Below are 15,115 nucleotides of genomic sequence, written 5' to 3' on the forward strand. Positions count from 1 at the left end.
AATGTACATGAATTTAAAAGTTATAATTTTTTATGTTTTTAGAAATTATAAATTTATTGAAATTGTTGTGAAATTATATATATTGTTTAATATTGAATGGCTTATAAAAAAAGGAGATCCCGCCAGCCTACCATTAGACGGATGAGAAAAAATTCAGGACCGTTTTACTAGGCGGGGCGAGTTTTTGGCGAGACAGGACGGAATTTTCCGTTTGCCACTCCTAATAGGGGAATGGATTGCTATATACACAAGGCGAGATTCTAACTCTTAATAATTGTTTAAGTGGACGAGTGAGATGATCACTTAACAAACTCAAATTAATTAAGACAAATACTAATTATTTTTAATATTTTAATATTAAAAATTTTGAGAATTAGATTTTAATTATAACTTTATAAAATATTCATAATAATTATTATTATATATATTATTTAATTTTTTAATAAAATTTTTAATATAATTCCGTATATAAATTATATAAATTTTTAGGATTGATTAAAAAAAAAAATCTTAGCACTGATTTGGTTTGGCTTGTGTATCGGTACCCGAGAACCCTAACGTGTTTCCAATCTCCCATCTCCTTTTGCCAATTTGCCCCCTCGCAGCTCAGTTCTCTCTTGCTCCCTTTCGCAGCTGAGTCCTCACTCGCTCTCTTTCCCACTCAGACGCCTCCCTGCTTGCTGCATCATCTTCTACGCTGTCTTCCTGCAAGGTAAGCCGTGTGTTTCTTTTATTTTTTATTCTAAATAGAATATACTAATATATGATATATACTCTGCTGATATTTGTATTCGAATAAAAGCAAATATATTCTGATGGATCTTTTAGACAATGACCTCTTTCTGTGCATATATATTCTGATGGAGATTGTTATTATTATTATTATTATTCAAATGACGCATAGTTTTATGCAATAGGTATGTTGGTTACTGCCTACTAGTGTTCAGTAATGTTTAATTACTTGTGCAGTTTATGCTTATGCATTTAAAATATTGTTCTTTATTGTTCTTTAAAATCCTGAGTTAATTGAAACTGCTTATATCATTGATACTCTGTTCCGCCTTGGGAACAAATAATGAAATCTGCTCACGAACAAGGCACACATGTGCTACGTGAAAATTTGGATCCATCTTTAACATCAGAGCAGGAACAATTCCAGCTTTCTATATTTTTTTAAGATATAGCTTGATACAGGATGAATTGACGATGATGATTTACTTGCATTTATGCAATTTTTTTTTTTGGATTTTGGAGTTTCTGAATAAATTTGAACATATGAATTCATGTTTCAAGATTTTTTTTCATTCCAGTATGAATGATGTAGGATTATTTTCTATTTTTTGGAAATCTCTCTCTCTCTCTCTCTCTCTCATATTTGTTGCATGTTTTTATTTATATAGCCTACATACATCCTTTGGATGCGGCCTTTTTCCGAACTCTACGTTAACGCGGATGTGTATGCACCAGGCTGTCTTTGTTATATAAATATAAAAATTCAATATATTACTTTATTATAATCCGCCTAATCCAGTTGAACCCCAGCCTTTCATGTCTGGTCCATTTTTAAGAACCCTGTTTTTGTCAAAATCTTGTTCAGTTGCTCCTTTTTCACCTTTTTTTTGGAACAATATTTTGTTACTCTGATATCTTCCTGGTGTTAAATTGGCATCCTTGTAGCAGGTATTTGCTTGAAATCCATCAAAATGAAAGCGTGGGGAATATTTCTGCTCCTTCTTTGCTTACAAGCCATCACTTATGCAGTGGTAAAAGCAGTTAATTTCTTGTTTTAAATAATCTTAAATCAGTTTTTGTATGAGATGTGACATATGGAAATTGATTCTGTTGTTTGACTGGAATTAGATTGGTGAATCTCAAACTTGCCCTGCTGAAAATGTCGGTAAATGTGACGATTCAGATTGGGAGGGTGAATTCTTTCCTGGCATTAACAAAATCAAATATGAGGTAGACATTTTATTTATTCCTGGTTTCTGTTTCTTGTTTCTTCTTTTATTTTCTGAACAAAAGTAGCTTTTTTTTTTTCGTATTTATCATAGAGGTGAAATATTATGTATGAGAAAATGTCACTTGACTGATGAGTTTTGTTTCCTATGAAGCATGGGCACAACTATGAAATACGGATATGATATGATACTGAAACGTGGATACAACAATTTTAAAAATTGTAATATAGCAATATACAATATGGCTAGAGTATAAAAAGAGTGAAATATTGCTTTTATATTCGTATTAAGTAGTATAAATGCACTAAAATCCACTTTTCATATTGTTAATTGATTATTAATTATGATTATTATGGACTTTCTGTTTTTATGTATATTTAAGTTAGAAAAACTTAAACAAAATTTTATAAAATTTAATTAGAAGTATCTACATGAATCTGCAAAGCATCTTGTAGGATGCATATCGAATACGGATGCGGCAGCTACTTTGAGTCTCTGCTGCGCAGCTTGTTTCTTTATGTTAGTTTGGTTTGTCATAATTAATTAGCATGTGTTATTTGTTGATGCATATATTGATCTTTCAGGGTCCCTCTAGCAAGAATCCGCTTTCATTTAAATGGTATAACGCAGAAGAAGAAATTCTTGGGAAGAAAATGAAGGTTGGTTTATTATTTTCATTTATTCCAAGACTTGTGCAACATTTGTTTATATTTTTATTATTCGATTTGCTTATGGGTGTGATTCATTCTGTAAATGCAGGATTGGTTCAGATTTAGTGTTGCATTTTGGCACACTTTCCGTGGAACAGGTGCAGACCCGTTTGGTGCACCTACCAAATACTGGCCGTGGGAAGATGGTACCAATTCTTTGAAAATGGCTAAAAGAAGAAGTATGATAATCAATGACTCTTTCCAATTTGATACGTATAATGGTAGATTTGTATTTGGCATGAGATAATCTTCTGTCCGGTGATACAGTGCGAGCAAACTTTGAGTTTATAAACAAACTTGGAGTTGATTGGTGGTGCTTCCACGACCGTGATATAGCCCCTGATGGAGAAACTCTGGAGGTGAGTTTAAGTTCTAGACAGCAGTTATGTGTAATTAGTAGATTAATAGTGGCAATGAATTATGGGAGGCTATGTAATATAATATAATGTCCTCATCCATTTTGTGTAGCATTCGGATTTTCTCTTCTAGATTATGAAAAATTCTTCTCATATATTTAATTCAGAATTTCCTTTCTCATTTATACCTCCATGTCAAACTGAGCCTTAAAAGTCTGCTATCTGTATTATGAATTGCATGTGCTTTTTGAGCTAGGATTACACTTTTGTTTATCACAGGAAGCTAATGCAAACTTGGATGAAGTGGTTGCCCTTGCCAAAGAACTTCAGATGCAGGTAATTCTAGATGAATAGACAGGTCGGTATTTATTAAATTTGATATACATTATACATTATTTCAAGCATTCTAGCAGAATGAGCAAGGATTAATTTTTCATTCCATTTCTAATATCTAATCTGTGTAATTTGGAGCTTGGAAGAAATTAATTAATTGCTAATTATATCTTATGCTTTATGGTGCATATTCTGTTTTCATTGTGTTATCTTAGAATGAAAATTGATAATTCATTAAATTATGTGTCATTGTTGTTTGAAATTAAGATGATTTTAGAAGGATATCATTAAAAGACAAAACACAAACATGTTTTTTTCTTATTATGTTCCTAGTTCTAGTCAAATATGCAAAGTTTTTGTCATTGAATTAGTCCAAATAGGCCTACATTTTACAGTTTGGGTAAAGAACTACTGGCATGTAATAATTTCTTAATTTGTTTGACTTCAGAGTAAGAAAAAAGTTCTATGGGGAACTGCTCAATTGTTTATGCATCCTCGTTACATGCATGGTGCTGCTACTAGGTAGGCCATCAGACCCGTACATGATTTTCTCATTCTGATTGGATTCATGTCTCACAAAATCGACTGGTTTTACAGCTCTGAGTTAGGTGTATATGCATATGCTGCTGCACAAGTGAAGAAAGCCTTGGAGGTATATTCCCTATGTACACGTCAACAAAGCTCATCAAGTTTGAATTCTTGCCATTTCTTAATTCAAATGTGTTGCAGGTCACACATTATTTGGAGGGAGAAAATTATGTTTTCTGGGGTGGCCGTGAGGGTTATCAATCCCTATTGAACACGGATATGGAACGAGAACTTAATCATTTGGTTCGTAATCGTTTTATCTTTGATTTGAATGTTTGTTTAGATCACCTTTTTCTTTCCTGTATAAGTAAATGATTTATAAGAAATGACCTTTAAAATGAAGAAGTGTAAAGATAGTTGGGTAAAAAAGGTACCCTGGAGCATGAAGCCTTGTAGGAAACTTGATTATTTTTGCTTTACAATGGTGTTTGTTGCATATTTGCACCAAGAACATCACCAGTTTGGATAAATAATATATCAATGGTGTTTGGCTTTTAGCTATTTTCATCTGATATGCAGGCTAGGTTCTTTGAAGCTGCTGTTGCATACAAGAAGAAGATTGGATTCAATGGTAAGATGCTGAAATTCCTCGCAAGCATCATGATTTTCTGATTATATTATGCAATTCATTTTTGGAAATTTGATTTCAGGGACACTGCTGATTGAACCCAAGCCACAAGAACCTACAAAACACCAGTGCGCTTCTTACTTGTCTATTCAGTCTGTAAACTTTACACATACATTACTCTTTATTCAAACTTCTTTTGTCCAGGTATGACTGGGATGCTGCAACCACCGCTAATTTCTTGCGCAAGTATGGACTTATAGGTAATATTTATATCTGGCTTCCAAAAGAACCCATGAACCACATGAAACTGGTGTCTACCCCCTATTCTGGCAAGAGACGGTTTGTCCACGTGAAAGTTAGTAACTATCAGTAGCTCCAACCTTAGACCCTTCGTTCCCCATAGCCTTTTTCTGGGGATAGCCTGGTCTTTCGTCGCCTTGAGCGGCCCCCTCTGGTAGCCCTTCCTCTAGTTAGTAACTTTGCTTCGGTTAAAGAATCGCTTCGCACCTTCTAGGGGCACAGAAAGGAAGCTATGGCTTGGCTCTTTAAGCTTAAGCGGGGCATGACTGACGTACCCGGGCGATAAAGAAGAAATAAGTAGGGCGATCGATCTCACACCCAGGGCGAAAGATTATTGAGTGAATACTTGGAGAAAAGCAGAGTAGAAAAAGGCGGCTATTCCTTCTTATAGATAGCACAACCACAAATTTGATCTTGACAAACAATACTAGTTTTTCAAAATGTGCATTCTCATTAAAATAAGGAGCTTTAATGTTATTTCACTGTTTACTAATTTATTGGTTGCCTTTGCTCTAAATACTTCCCTGCAAGTACTCCACTTTCTCTTTGAAGCTGGAAAGCATTTTGATATCCTTGTGAGAAACACACCCCGAAGGCCCTTTAAACTTTGGCACTAGAGTTACCTAATTCCAATGTTGGGATCAAGTTCCACACCTTGCTATTAGATACCGAATCCCACCATGCTCTGCAGCCTGCAGTCACACCTAGCTGTGTTGGCTGTGACCTTTCTCTAGCATGATTTCAGTTAATGCTTGGGTGCCAACTTTAATAACTCTGGAAAAGTTCAGAAAAAACTATTCATACACCAAACATTCTTGACACCTGTACTAATTAATTGTGTATTTAAATTATTTTTTAATTAACAAAATAAAGAGAACACGTGTTTGGTTGTTAAGAAAATACTGGTGTCAAAACAGTGTTTATTATAAATATAGAGTGTAGATGTAGCGGGATTGAAAGTTCATTAATCATTATAAAACTTTAAAATATTGTCAGTAATATCATTCATTCTAAACTTTTTATAATACATCATAACATATTTTCACAACTTTGCTCTTTAGGGGAATTCAAACTCAACATTGAGTGCAACCATGCCACCTTATCGGGACATAGGTGAGCCTTACTTTATATTGTGATTATGTTAGAGTTTGTTGTCTGTATTCTGACTTTTAAATTTATTAATTATTTTTATAAATGAAATTATGGGGTTGTTCATCGTTTTTTATTGCCTATATGTGGTAGTTGTCACCATGAACTTGAAACTGCAAGGATTAATGGACTATTGGGTAATATTGATGCAAACACTGGTGATCCTCAAGTTGGTATGTGTGAATTCATTTCTTTTATTTAAGAACAGCATATAAATATAAAAAGTTGTGTCTGCTGATAAAAAGCTGGAATGGACTCAAACCTTGTTACTGCAGGTTGGGACACAGATCAGTTTCTAGTGGATATTCAAGAAGCAACAATGATTATGCTCAGTGTGATTAAAAATGTATGCTAGTGCCTGCTCCTTAGCTTACATCATGAATGTTGCTTTGTTGTAGAATTGTAATATCATTTGATTTATTTATTTTCATTTGTCAGGGTGGAATTGCACCAGGCGGATTCAACTTTGACGCCAAATTGTGAGTATTGCACCGTCTTTTCTGTTTCATATTATACTATACCATTGACAAGTAACTTTTTATGTGCGATGAATTTCGTCAATCTAACTGATGAATTCCAACATCTCATTATAGATCAATCTGATAAAATTTGGAATTATTTTGAACTGTCCTCTTAATATTCTATTTTTATGTATATTTTAATTTTAAAAATATACGACTACTAGTTTACATATCTATTATTGTCCGAATTTTCTACGATAATCTGATTTGATTAAACAATTATTCGATGTATGCTAAAATCAATTTTGCATGTTCCACATTTCAATTTCGAAGTGCTATTTTGCGTGAGAGGGCACAATAAGTGATTTAAAGCGATTCTTAGGTCATCAACTGCTTAAGCTTTTAGCATAATTGATCTTTTGCATCTGTTAAATTAACTTGTTATAGACTAATTTTCTATAAATCTGATACTGTTATCATGTAACATATTTTCTCTTCTCAACTTTCCCACAATGTGATAGGCGGAGAGAGAGCACAGATGTTGATGACTTATTCATTGCCCACATCATCGGTATGGATACAATGGCCCGCGGCCTCAGGAATGCTGCTACGCTAATTGAGGTGATTCCATTTAACTTCCTTCTATATTTGGTTCTCTTATAATGCACAAAGTTGGAAAATCTATTTAAAAGCTTCCTTTTAATATCTCCTAAAAATCAAACTAAATACTTTTCGATATGGTGTCCTGAAGGACGGTACTCTAGCTGAGCTTGTTCGGAAGAGATACCAGAGTTTTGACACTGAAATCGGTGCTCAAATAGAGGTAATGCAATATAATATTCTTCCTCAATTTGGTCATATACTCTCTACTCAATGCTTTTGGTGGTAAACTAATTAACTGAATCCTTATTAAAGGCTGGTAAAGCTGACTTTGACTTTTTGGAGAAGAAAGCTAAGGAATGGGGAGAACCCAAGGTTGCTTCAGCCAAACAGGTAACATCAAATCTACTCGTTGTATTACTTGCTAGCAAGTGTATCCGGCACGAGTAACAATGTTAGTTTTATCATCGTCTTCTTTTTTTTTTATTTGCAGGAGCTAGCTGAGATGATTCTCCAGTCTGCGTTGTGAGAAAGTAGAAAGCATCGTGTGTGAATAAAATCAGTTAATTATGGAAAATAAAATCGTTAGCATCCTCCTCGGTTGGCAAGACCTGCTAGCTTCCGCAGGAGACGACTGACGAGACGTTACGTTAACGAATTTATGTGAATCCTAGTCGGCTTGTCCTAGACTCCTAGTAATAATTAAGTCAACTAGGTAGCTGTTTTATTTTATATCTTTTAAATATTATCTATTGTGCATATATAAGGAGGACAACCATTTGTGTGTCCAATTCTCACAGCTCTCTTCCTTCCGCAACTGTCATCTTATATTTTTTGGTGTCTAACTGTCATTTTATATAATAAATTAAATTAATTTATTATGATATATTATGTTTTGTTATTAAGACTTGATCCTAATTTCCGTATTTATTATATTTGAACAATTTTTTCATTTGTTACGTATTGTTTAGGCATCGAATGCAAAAGAGACGATCAAGGTGACTATTAGTCCATTCTAAAATGCATTATCAATATTAGAGATTAACTATTAAATCAAAGTATGTGTTTTTTTTATACGAGGTTTATACACATTTTTTAAATTGAAATTTAATTACTAAAATAATCAGATTTTTTAAAAGCAGCATAATCAAAATAGTCTTGAATATAAAAATTGGCGACTCTGTTTTATTCTGTTTTTGTTAATTCTATAGATTAAATTATGATGAGTGATGGTTAATAAATATAAATATAAATATAATTTAATTCTATGTTAAATATATATTGTTTCGAGCGTTATTTGAAACAGATGAATTTGGGTTTAAATGTGAGGTCCAAACTTATTCGACGTCTTCTGGTATTGAAGTGCCACTGTTCGAGTTCTTTGTGATGAGGTAAGAGGTGGTACTTGAAAGTGACCCTAATACTTAAGTTAGTAAGGGTTTTAGGCGAACTTTTAGTAAATTGGATTCGAATTATACCTAACGGTGTCAATGTATTTATAAGTGTAGATGTAGAGTCAATAATCATCTTTTAAAGTCGTTCTACCTTTGATGGTGGATAATCGTTCCCTTTTGTTTAAGAAAATTGTTAAGATCTCTTTTTTAAATGAATGAAAGATTGTAGGAATTGGTTACTTTTTCAGATGAGTAATGCCGAATCTGACGTCGATACGACCGACTAGAATATTGTCTGTAGAATATATATATATATATATATTGATTTTTTATGTTTATAGGTACTTTTACAAAGTGATTTGAATTTAGTGTCAAATTATAAATTCTTTTGAGTATTAGATTTTGAATGATCATTTAGATGGTTTAGAAACTTTTGGATGTCTATTAGGTTGCATTTATTTTTTGGGACTGAAAGATTGAAATTGAATATTGTATTTGATGACTAGATAATTAAATTAAAATTTTAGTCTTGAAAGACAAAATTTCAATCCATTTAATACCTCTAAAAAAGAACACAAAAAATTGAAATTTTTTAGAATATAGTAATTTTTTAATAATATTTTTTTTTTCAAAAAACTGAGACTAAGTTCTAAGGAGTAGAGTGTATCATTTGTGACTTTGTGGGAAGAGAGGTGAAGCCGAGTTCTCAAAACCTGAGTCTGACTCTAATGATAGTGATGACTCAAGTGGAGCATTGTAAAACAAAGACAAGAACGATAAAAACATAACAACTCCTATGCATTGTAAAACAAAGACAAGAACGATAAAAACATAACAACTCCTATGTCATCTCCGGCATAGCCATCAACAACATGAGTTATTTACAACACCATTCCTTAGCACATGAGAATGATTGCTCCACACAGTGACCAATCCCTGTTGTCTTGCACTGAAAGATGTCATCATTTTTGCGTAGCCAAATAATCCATATAACTGAGAAGAATCCAACTAGCCAATACTTGCGCATCTCTTTTCTCATTGGTATGGATCTCCAACTCTCAAAATGCTCTTTCAACATATCAGGGACAATCCATGTCTGTTCAAACGCCGAGATCAAAGCACACCACACCTGCCAAGAGTACTCACATATAATAAATAAATGTATATTTTCAACATCTTTCTTGCACAGCATGCACATCACATCATTCTATTGTAGGATTCCCAGTCTACTTAGTCGGTCCTTTATGTTGACCCGGCCTACCAATACAAACTACGTGCACAGCTCCACTCAAGGGGGAACTAGACCTTTCCATATCTCCTTTGTGAACCTGAATCTCAGAAGCTCCTCATCCAAAATCTCTTCCTGCAAAACCTGCACAAATGAATTAGTAGAATAAACGCCTTCCTTATCAAATTTTCACACCACTCTGTCTTGCACATCCGCTATCAGTCTTACAGATTGCAAGATATTAAGCAGTTAGTTTAGTGTATCTATCTCCCATTGTCTCAATTCTCTTCTCCACTGTAAGTGCCACACCCACACTATCCCATCCCAAAACCCACAATCCCCAATTACTGATCCTCTTTGGTTTGAAATTAAGAAGAGTCTCGGAAAGGAGTCTTTCAACTCTCCCAGTTGCAACCATGTATCCTCCCAAAATCTAGTGGGTCTTCCATCTCCTACTTCCATAGCCAAGCCATCAATCATCTTTTGCTTGACATGCTGCTCCCTTATTTGCACTTGACATATGTCTTTCCACGGTCCCCCCTCTTCGGTAATGTCTGAGTTGACAACAAGTGATTTGGGTCCAAGTTATTGCAGGAGCATACAACCTTCTTCCATAGAGGACAATCCTCCTTAGAGAATCGCCACCACCATTTAAACAGTAAAGCCGAATTACGGACCACCGCATCACCCACCCCCAATCCTCCTAGCTTCTTCGGTGTCTGTACCAGCTCCCACTTCACAAGGGCCATGCCAGGTCGACCATCATCCTTCTCCCATAAGAACCTCCTTTCCTTTTCACAAGCTGAGCTTCTCTTCCACATTTTCTATAACCGGTTTTCAAGTTTTTACAATCGCGGATTTGCTCCTAGGCTGATGCCAAGGTACCTTACCGGTAGAGCTGCCTCTTGACAACCCAGTAGCTGGCACATCCGATTAACCCACTCTTGACTGCAGTTCACTAGGATCAATTTAGACTTCTCAAAGTTAATGCTCAACCCATACATCATTTCAAAGCACCTCAAAAACCTCTTATAGTTTCTCAGTGTCTCCTCCTCCGGTGGGCAGAATAGTATAATGTCATCAGCAAATTATAAGTGTGATAACTCTATATTATCCCTACCAACTAAGAGAGGAGATATCCAACCATTTCTAACTGCCTCTCCGATCATCCTGTTGAGCACATCCACCACCAGAACAAACAAGAACGGCGACAATGGGTCGCCTTGACGTAGTCCCCTCTCCATTTTGAACGGTTTCGATGGTGAACTATTAACCAAAATAGAGATAGAAGCCGAAGTAATACACTCCCTAACCCACGCCCTCCATTTCCTTCCGAAGCCCATCTTCTCCAGCACAGTATCAACAAAGCACCATTTGACTTAGTCATATGCTTTTTGGAAGTCCAGTTTAATAATCGATGATCCCTTCTTCTTCGATTTCAACCATTGCACGGTTTCACATGCAATTAAAGCTCCACCGTGTATCTTTCTCCCCTTCACAAAGGCACTCTGTGATTTTCCGACTAAGCCTGGTATAACCTTCATCATTCGTCGTGTCATCAATTTAGAGATAATCTTATAGACACACCCTACCATACTGATAGGTCTAAGATCTTTTATCTCCTTAGCACCCACGAATTTAAGAGCCAACGCTACCCATGTGACATTAGCATTTGCTGGTAGTCGTGCTGTCTCAAAGAACTCCATAACAGCTACCGTGAATTCCGTTCCTATCTCGTTTCAACACTTTTTTTTTATAAAATTCATGTTGTATCCATCACTCCTTGTAGTCTTAGAAGATTCACAATCCCATACTGCCTCCTTCACTTCCTCTACTGATGGTAGCGCCTCTAAGGTTTCAGCTTCCTCCCTCTCCAACCGGTTCACTAATCCGTCCATTAACAAAGATATTTAAATAATTTTTTTTGTTTCAATTTCTATATTTATCTTAAACTAAATAAGATATATACATTTCACATCAAATATAATACAAAAATTTAATTTCTATTTTTAAATTTGTCTCCGTTTCTGTCATTCTCTCTTCCAAATGTAGTCTTAGATTTTAAATTTTTTAATTGGGAGTGTTTAATCTAATTTTAGTTTGTTAAATTTTTTGGCAAGTGACCACTAAAGTGTGGCTGCTAGCAAGATGACACCAGAGAGTGCTCAGCAAAGGTGGCCGACGAAGGACAGCTGATGGGGAGAGGTAAGGTTGTGATGCTGGTGGTGATGAGTGATACGAGGAAGAAGAGGGGTAAAAAGAGAGCGTCACTATAAGGATAAAAAAGAAACTAAAAAAAGGTTGAAATTAGTTACCAAAACTCCAAAAGTTAGTTTTCTAGTTGGACTCAATTTATACACTTTGGTGTTGAGGAAATGTGAGAATGAATCATGTTACGTGCTGGTTGTCAATGAAGGAGGATCTTAAACACCACCGGAAAATGATGCAACATTCTGCATCCAAAATCCTATTGGGGTGTTTCTTCATTTATATGTTACTTAGGGTATGTAGCAATTTGCGGAGCTCAATCTAGTGTATACAAGGGCAATGTGGTAACAACAAAATAGTCAAGTGGCGTATAAATGTTGCCAATTGCGTTTTGACAATTAGGCAAGTGATCTAAATAAAGAAAATATAGATTTCACAACACACTTCAACAAAGCCAGGGAATAAATCTGTGGAAATCAGAAAAAAATTTATGCTTAAAGTTAAGAAAGTCTCATCAGTAAACCCGCATGAGATTCGTTTCTAAAGAACACAAACCCTCCTCAGACACATCAGGTAATGTTAAAAACAAGAAAATGGAGAGAATGGAATTTTTAAAATTAAAAATAAAAAAAGAGAATCTTTTAAATAAAAAATAGTGTTATTACCTTGAAAAGAATTCGAGTATGATTTTACAAACACCAGTTCTATGAAGTCATCTGAAATTATTTATACATGAAAAGAAATTATGGAAGAGATGGTGAGAGGGGAGGATGTGTAACTTTTAGCTCTCCACAGTCACTAATGTAGACAGTTGTAAGTGGCCTGTTCCATGTGGCACGAGCATTCTGAGCCCTTTCATCTCCAAAAAACTCAGCCAAGTCATTAAACTGGCGAATTCGTTCAGATGGTTGGTAAGTTGGAATGGAAGCTATCGCTGTGACAACGTCCAAACCTGCGATTAGATTCAAACACAAACTGAGCACTTGGTAAGGGCGACCGAAAATGGTACTCATGTAACTTAGCATCCAGCCTATATAACGATCAAATACTACAAGACTTCAATTCATATCGTGACATCAGATTAATACATTCATTCACTGTATAGAACTATGGACAACAAAAGGTCAAATCTTATTTTTTTTTTTTTAAGTATTCACTGCAGAAAGAATTCATAGTTTCTTAAAGTAAACACAACCAACCAATTTAGAGTTGTTCAATTCAACTCGTCAGTAAAAATTAGCCACAACCAGTAAACTCAACGTAATAGTATTGAGTCCAGGACTATAAACAATTTCTTATTCCATGTACAAGTACACAAATTATAAGGAAAAACCATGGGAAAGTTGAATGTGATATGCCAAAACCCCCATTCTGATAATTCCTCTTTCTCATTTATTCTTCTCTATCCTTACGCTTCCTAAATATCCTTCATATGTCCTTTCAGGCTGACAAATGAAACATTGTAACCGATGTAGTCGACTTCACATATTTAGATTGTATACCATTTAATTTCCTTCTGGTAGGCATGCTTTTATTTTGCTATACCAAATTAACATCCTATAGCACACTCAACTGCTGATAACTATAGTTATAGCATTTTTTTTTATTAGAACCAGAGAAAAGCAATCCTGTTCAAGCATTTAACACACTACACAGTCTACACTTAGCATACTGAAATACTTATTTACTAACACTTAGCATTTGACGACCTAAGAAGAACCATTAAAGTAGGGATTTGATTTCACTCATTATGAGTCAAAAAAATATATGAAGCAAGTTTCACTCTGTATCAAAGTTAGGATACCAGGGAATACATGAGTTTCATAAATGATATGTGTACACCGAATATTTGTATACAAATCCATTTGTTGTTTAATTTATTTTTAATATGTATTTGTATTTCAATATGTATTTTATATTAGTAACTAATTTTGGAATACATCTAGTATAATTGAGGAGGTTTTATTGAACTTCTTACCAGTACTACTAATCAGCCTTATCATTTTCATTTTCATTTTTTGTAATTGTATTTCCTTCTCCCCCCTCCCTTTTTCTCTCTGTTCAATTTGATACTATAACAAACTAACATTCCAACAAATTCCATAGCATGGAAAATTGATTTACCTTCTAGCACGGTTCCAAAGACAATGTTCTTATAATCAAGGTCAGGGCAAGGGCCAGGTCCAGTGGTGATCAGGAACTCAACGTTGCGGTAACCAGGGTCAAGCTTGATCTCGTCATCGTCGTCGTTCTCGGAAAGCGAGAGCGAAACGACACCGGGCCGTGAGTGCATCAGGGAGAAGGCCTTAGAGTCGACAGTCTCGGTATTACGGGCGAGGTCATGGGTTGGGCGGACCTCGCCCTTGTCAGGCCTGCCCTGCCGGCCGGCAAGGAAGTAGCGTCCAGGAAAGATCTTGTGGACGAGAGTGTTCTTGTAGGAGGAAGCGCTGGAGTTGGAGCCGAGGCACATGGACTTGAAATTTGAGACGGTTAGGGGGAGGAGGTTGCCGTAGAGGCCCAGGACGATGCGCCCCAGTGGGGTGGACTCGGAGCAGAGGGTGGAGAGGTTGTCACCGAGGGTGCGGTTGGGGAGGAAGTAGTTGGGACAGAGGCTGAAGTCCATGAAGATGCGGTCGGTGATGGTGGGGTTGGGAGGCTGGGGTGGTGTGGTGGTGGTGGCGGAGAGGGTAGGGGCGAGAGGGACGGAGAGGGTGGTGGTCGTGGTGGCGAGGAAGAGGAGGGAGCGGCGTGTGAGGTTGGGGTGGTGGAGGAGAGAGGTAGGGGTTGGTGTTAGAGAGAAGCCCATGGACGCGACCAAGTGAACATGGTTCGGGTTCGGACGTTCAGTTATGCGGCGGAGAAAACTAGAGGATGACAGTGGGGTCTACCTCTGAGACTCAGTTATACTGTGCTTCATAAAATTATCTGTTCTTGTGTGTGTTTGGATCACAGTTTATAAATAGGAGTTTGTATAAAATTAATTTTACAAACTTGATTTTGATGAAAAGTAAATTTGTATTGAAGTAATTTATGTTTGGCTATCTTTATATCAAAATGGATTATAATAAAATAAATATTGTTTGGATTACACTATTTAAAATAACTTTTAGATGAAAAATTACTAAAATAGTCATTAACTTAAATAATTTTTTTTATTATCCAATTATTTTAATTTAGATATTTAAATAATTTTATTAATTAATTTTATAATAAAAGTAATATTTATTTATTAAAATAAAAATAACATAAAAAAATTAGC

The 15,115-nt window shown here is 35.5% G+C and overlaps 2 protein-coding genes across 3 annotated transcripts; one reads left to right on the top strand and one right to left on the bottom strand.

The window, feature by feature from the left end:
- The first annotated feature begins 506 nt into the window (after nt 1-506).
- LOC107479543 (xylose isomerase) lies at nt 507-7,931 on the top strand. 2 transcript variants are annotated; one of them, XM_016099670.3, is made up of 21 exons: nt 507-712; nt 1,678-1,763; nt 1,861-1,962; nt 2,546-2,620; nt 2,721-2,850; nt 2,939-3,030; nt 3,307-3,363; nt 3,809-3,882; nt 3,958-4,012; nt 4,090-4,191; nt 4,468-4,519; nt 4,599-4,644; nt 4,721-4,776; nt 5,878-5,929; nt 6,059-6,138; nt 6,241-6,311; nt 6,404-6,444; nt 6,948-7,047; nt 7,178-7,249; nt 7,342-7,419; nt 7,520-7,931. In XM_016099670.3, exons 2-21 carry the CDS (start codon nt 1,704-1,706, stop codon nt 7,553-7,555), a joined length of 1,431 nt encoding a protein of 476 aa, XP_015955156.1. In that variant the 5' UTR covers nt 507-712; nt 1,678-1,703; the 3' UTR covers nt 7,556-7,931. The 2 variants fall into 2 exon arrangements, with proteins under 2 accessions (XP_015955156.1, XP_015955155.1); XM_016099669.3 differs by having other exon boundaries at nt 1,681-1,763.
- A 4,564-nt stretch (nt 7,932-12,495) lies between these two features.
- LOC107479544 (peptidyl-prolyl cis-trans isomerase CYP28, chloroplastic) lies at nt 12,496-14,771 on the bottom strand. The gene is made up of 2 exons (XM_016099671.3): nt 13,981-14,771; nt 12,496-12,808 (listed from the first exon to the last, which is right to left on the bottom strand). The coding sequence occupies exons 1-2, from the start codon at nt 14,660-14,662 to the stop codon at nt 12,600-12,602; spliced, it is 891 nt and encodes a 296-aa protein (XP_015955157.1). The 5' UTR covers nt 14,663-14,771; the 3' UTR covers nt 12,496-12,599.
- Nucleotides 14,772-15,115: the final 344 nt, after the last annotated feature.

The sequence above is a fragment of the Arachis duranensis genome, chromosome 3 (genome assembly GCF_000817695.3).
Source record: "Arachis duranensis cultivar V14167 chromosome 3, aradu.V14167.gnm2.J7QH, whole genome shotgun sequence".
Taxonomy (NCBI): Eukaryota; Viridiplantae; Streptophyta; class Magnoliopsida; order Fabales; family Fabaceae; genus Arachis; species Arachis duranensis.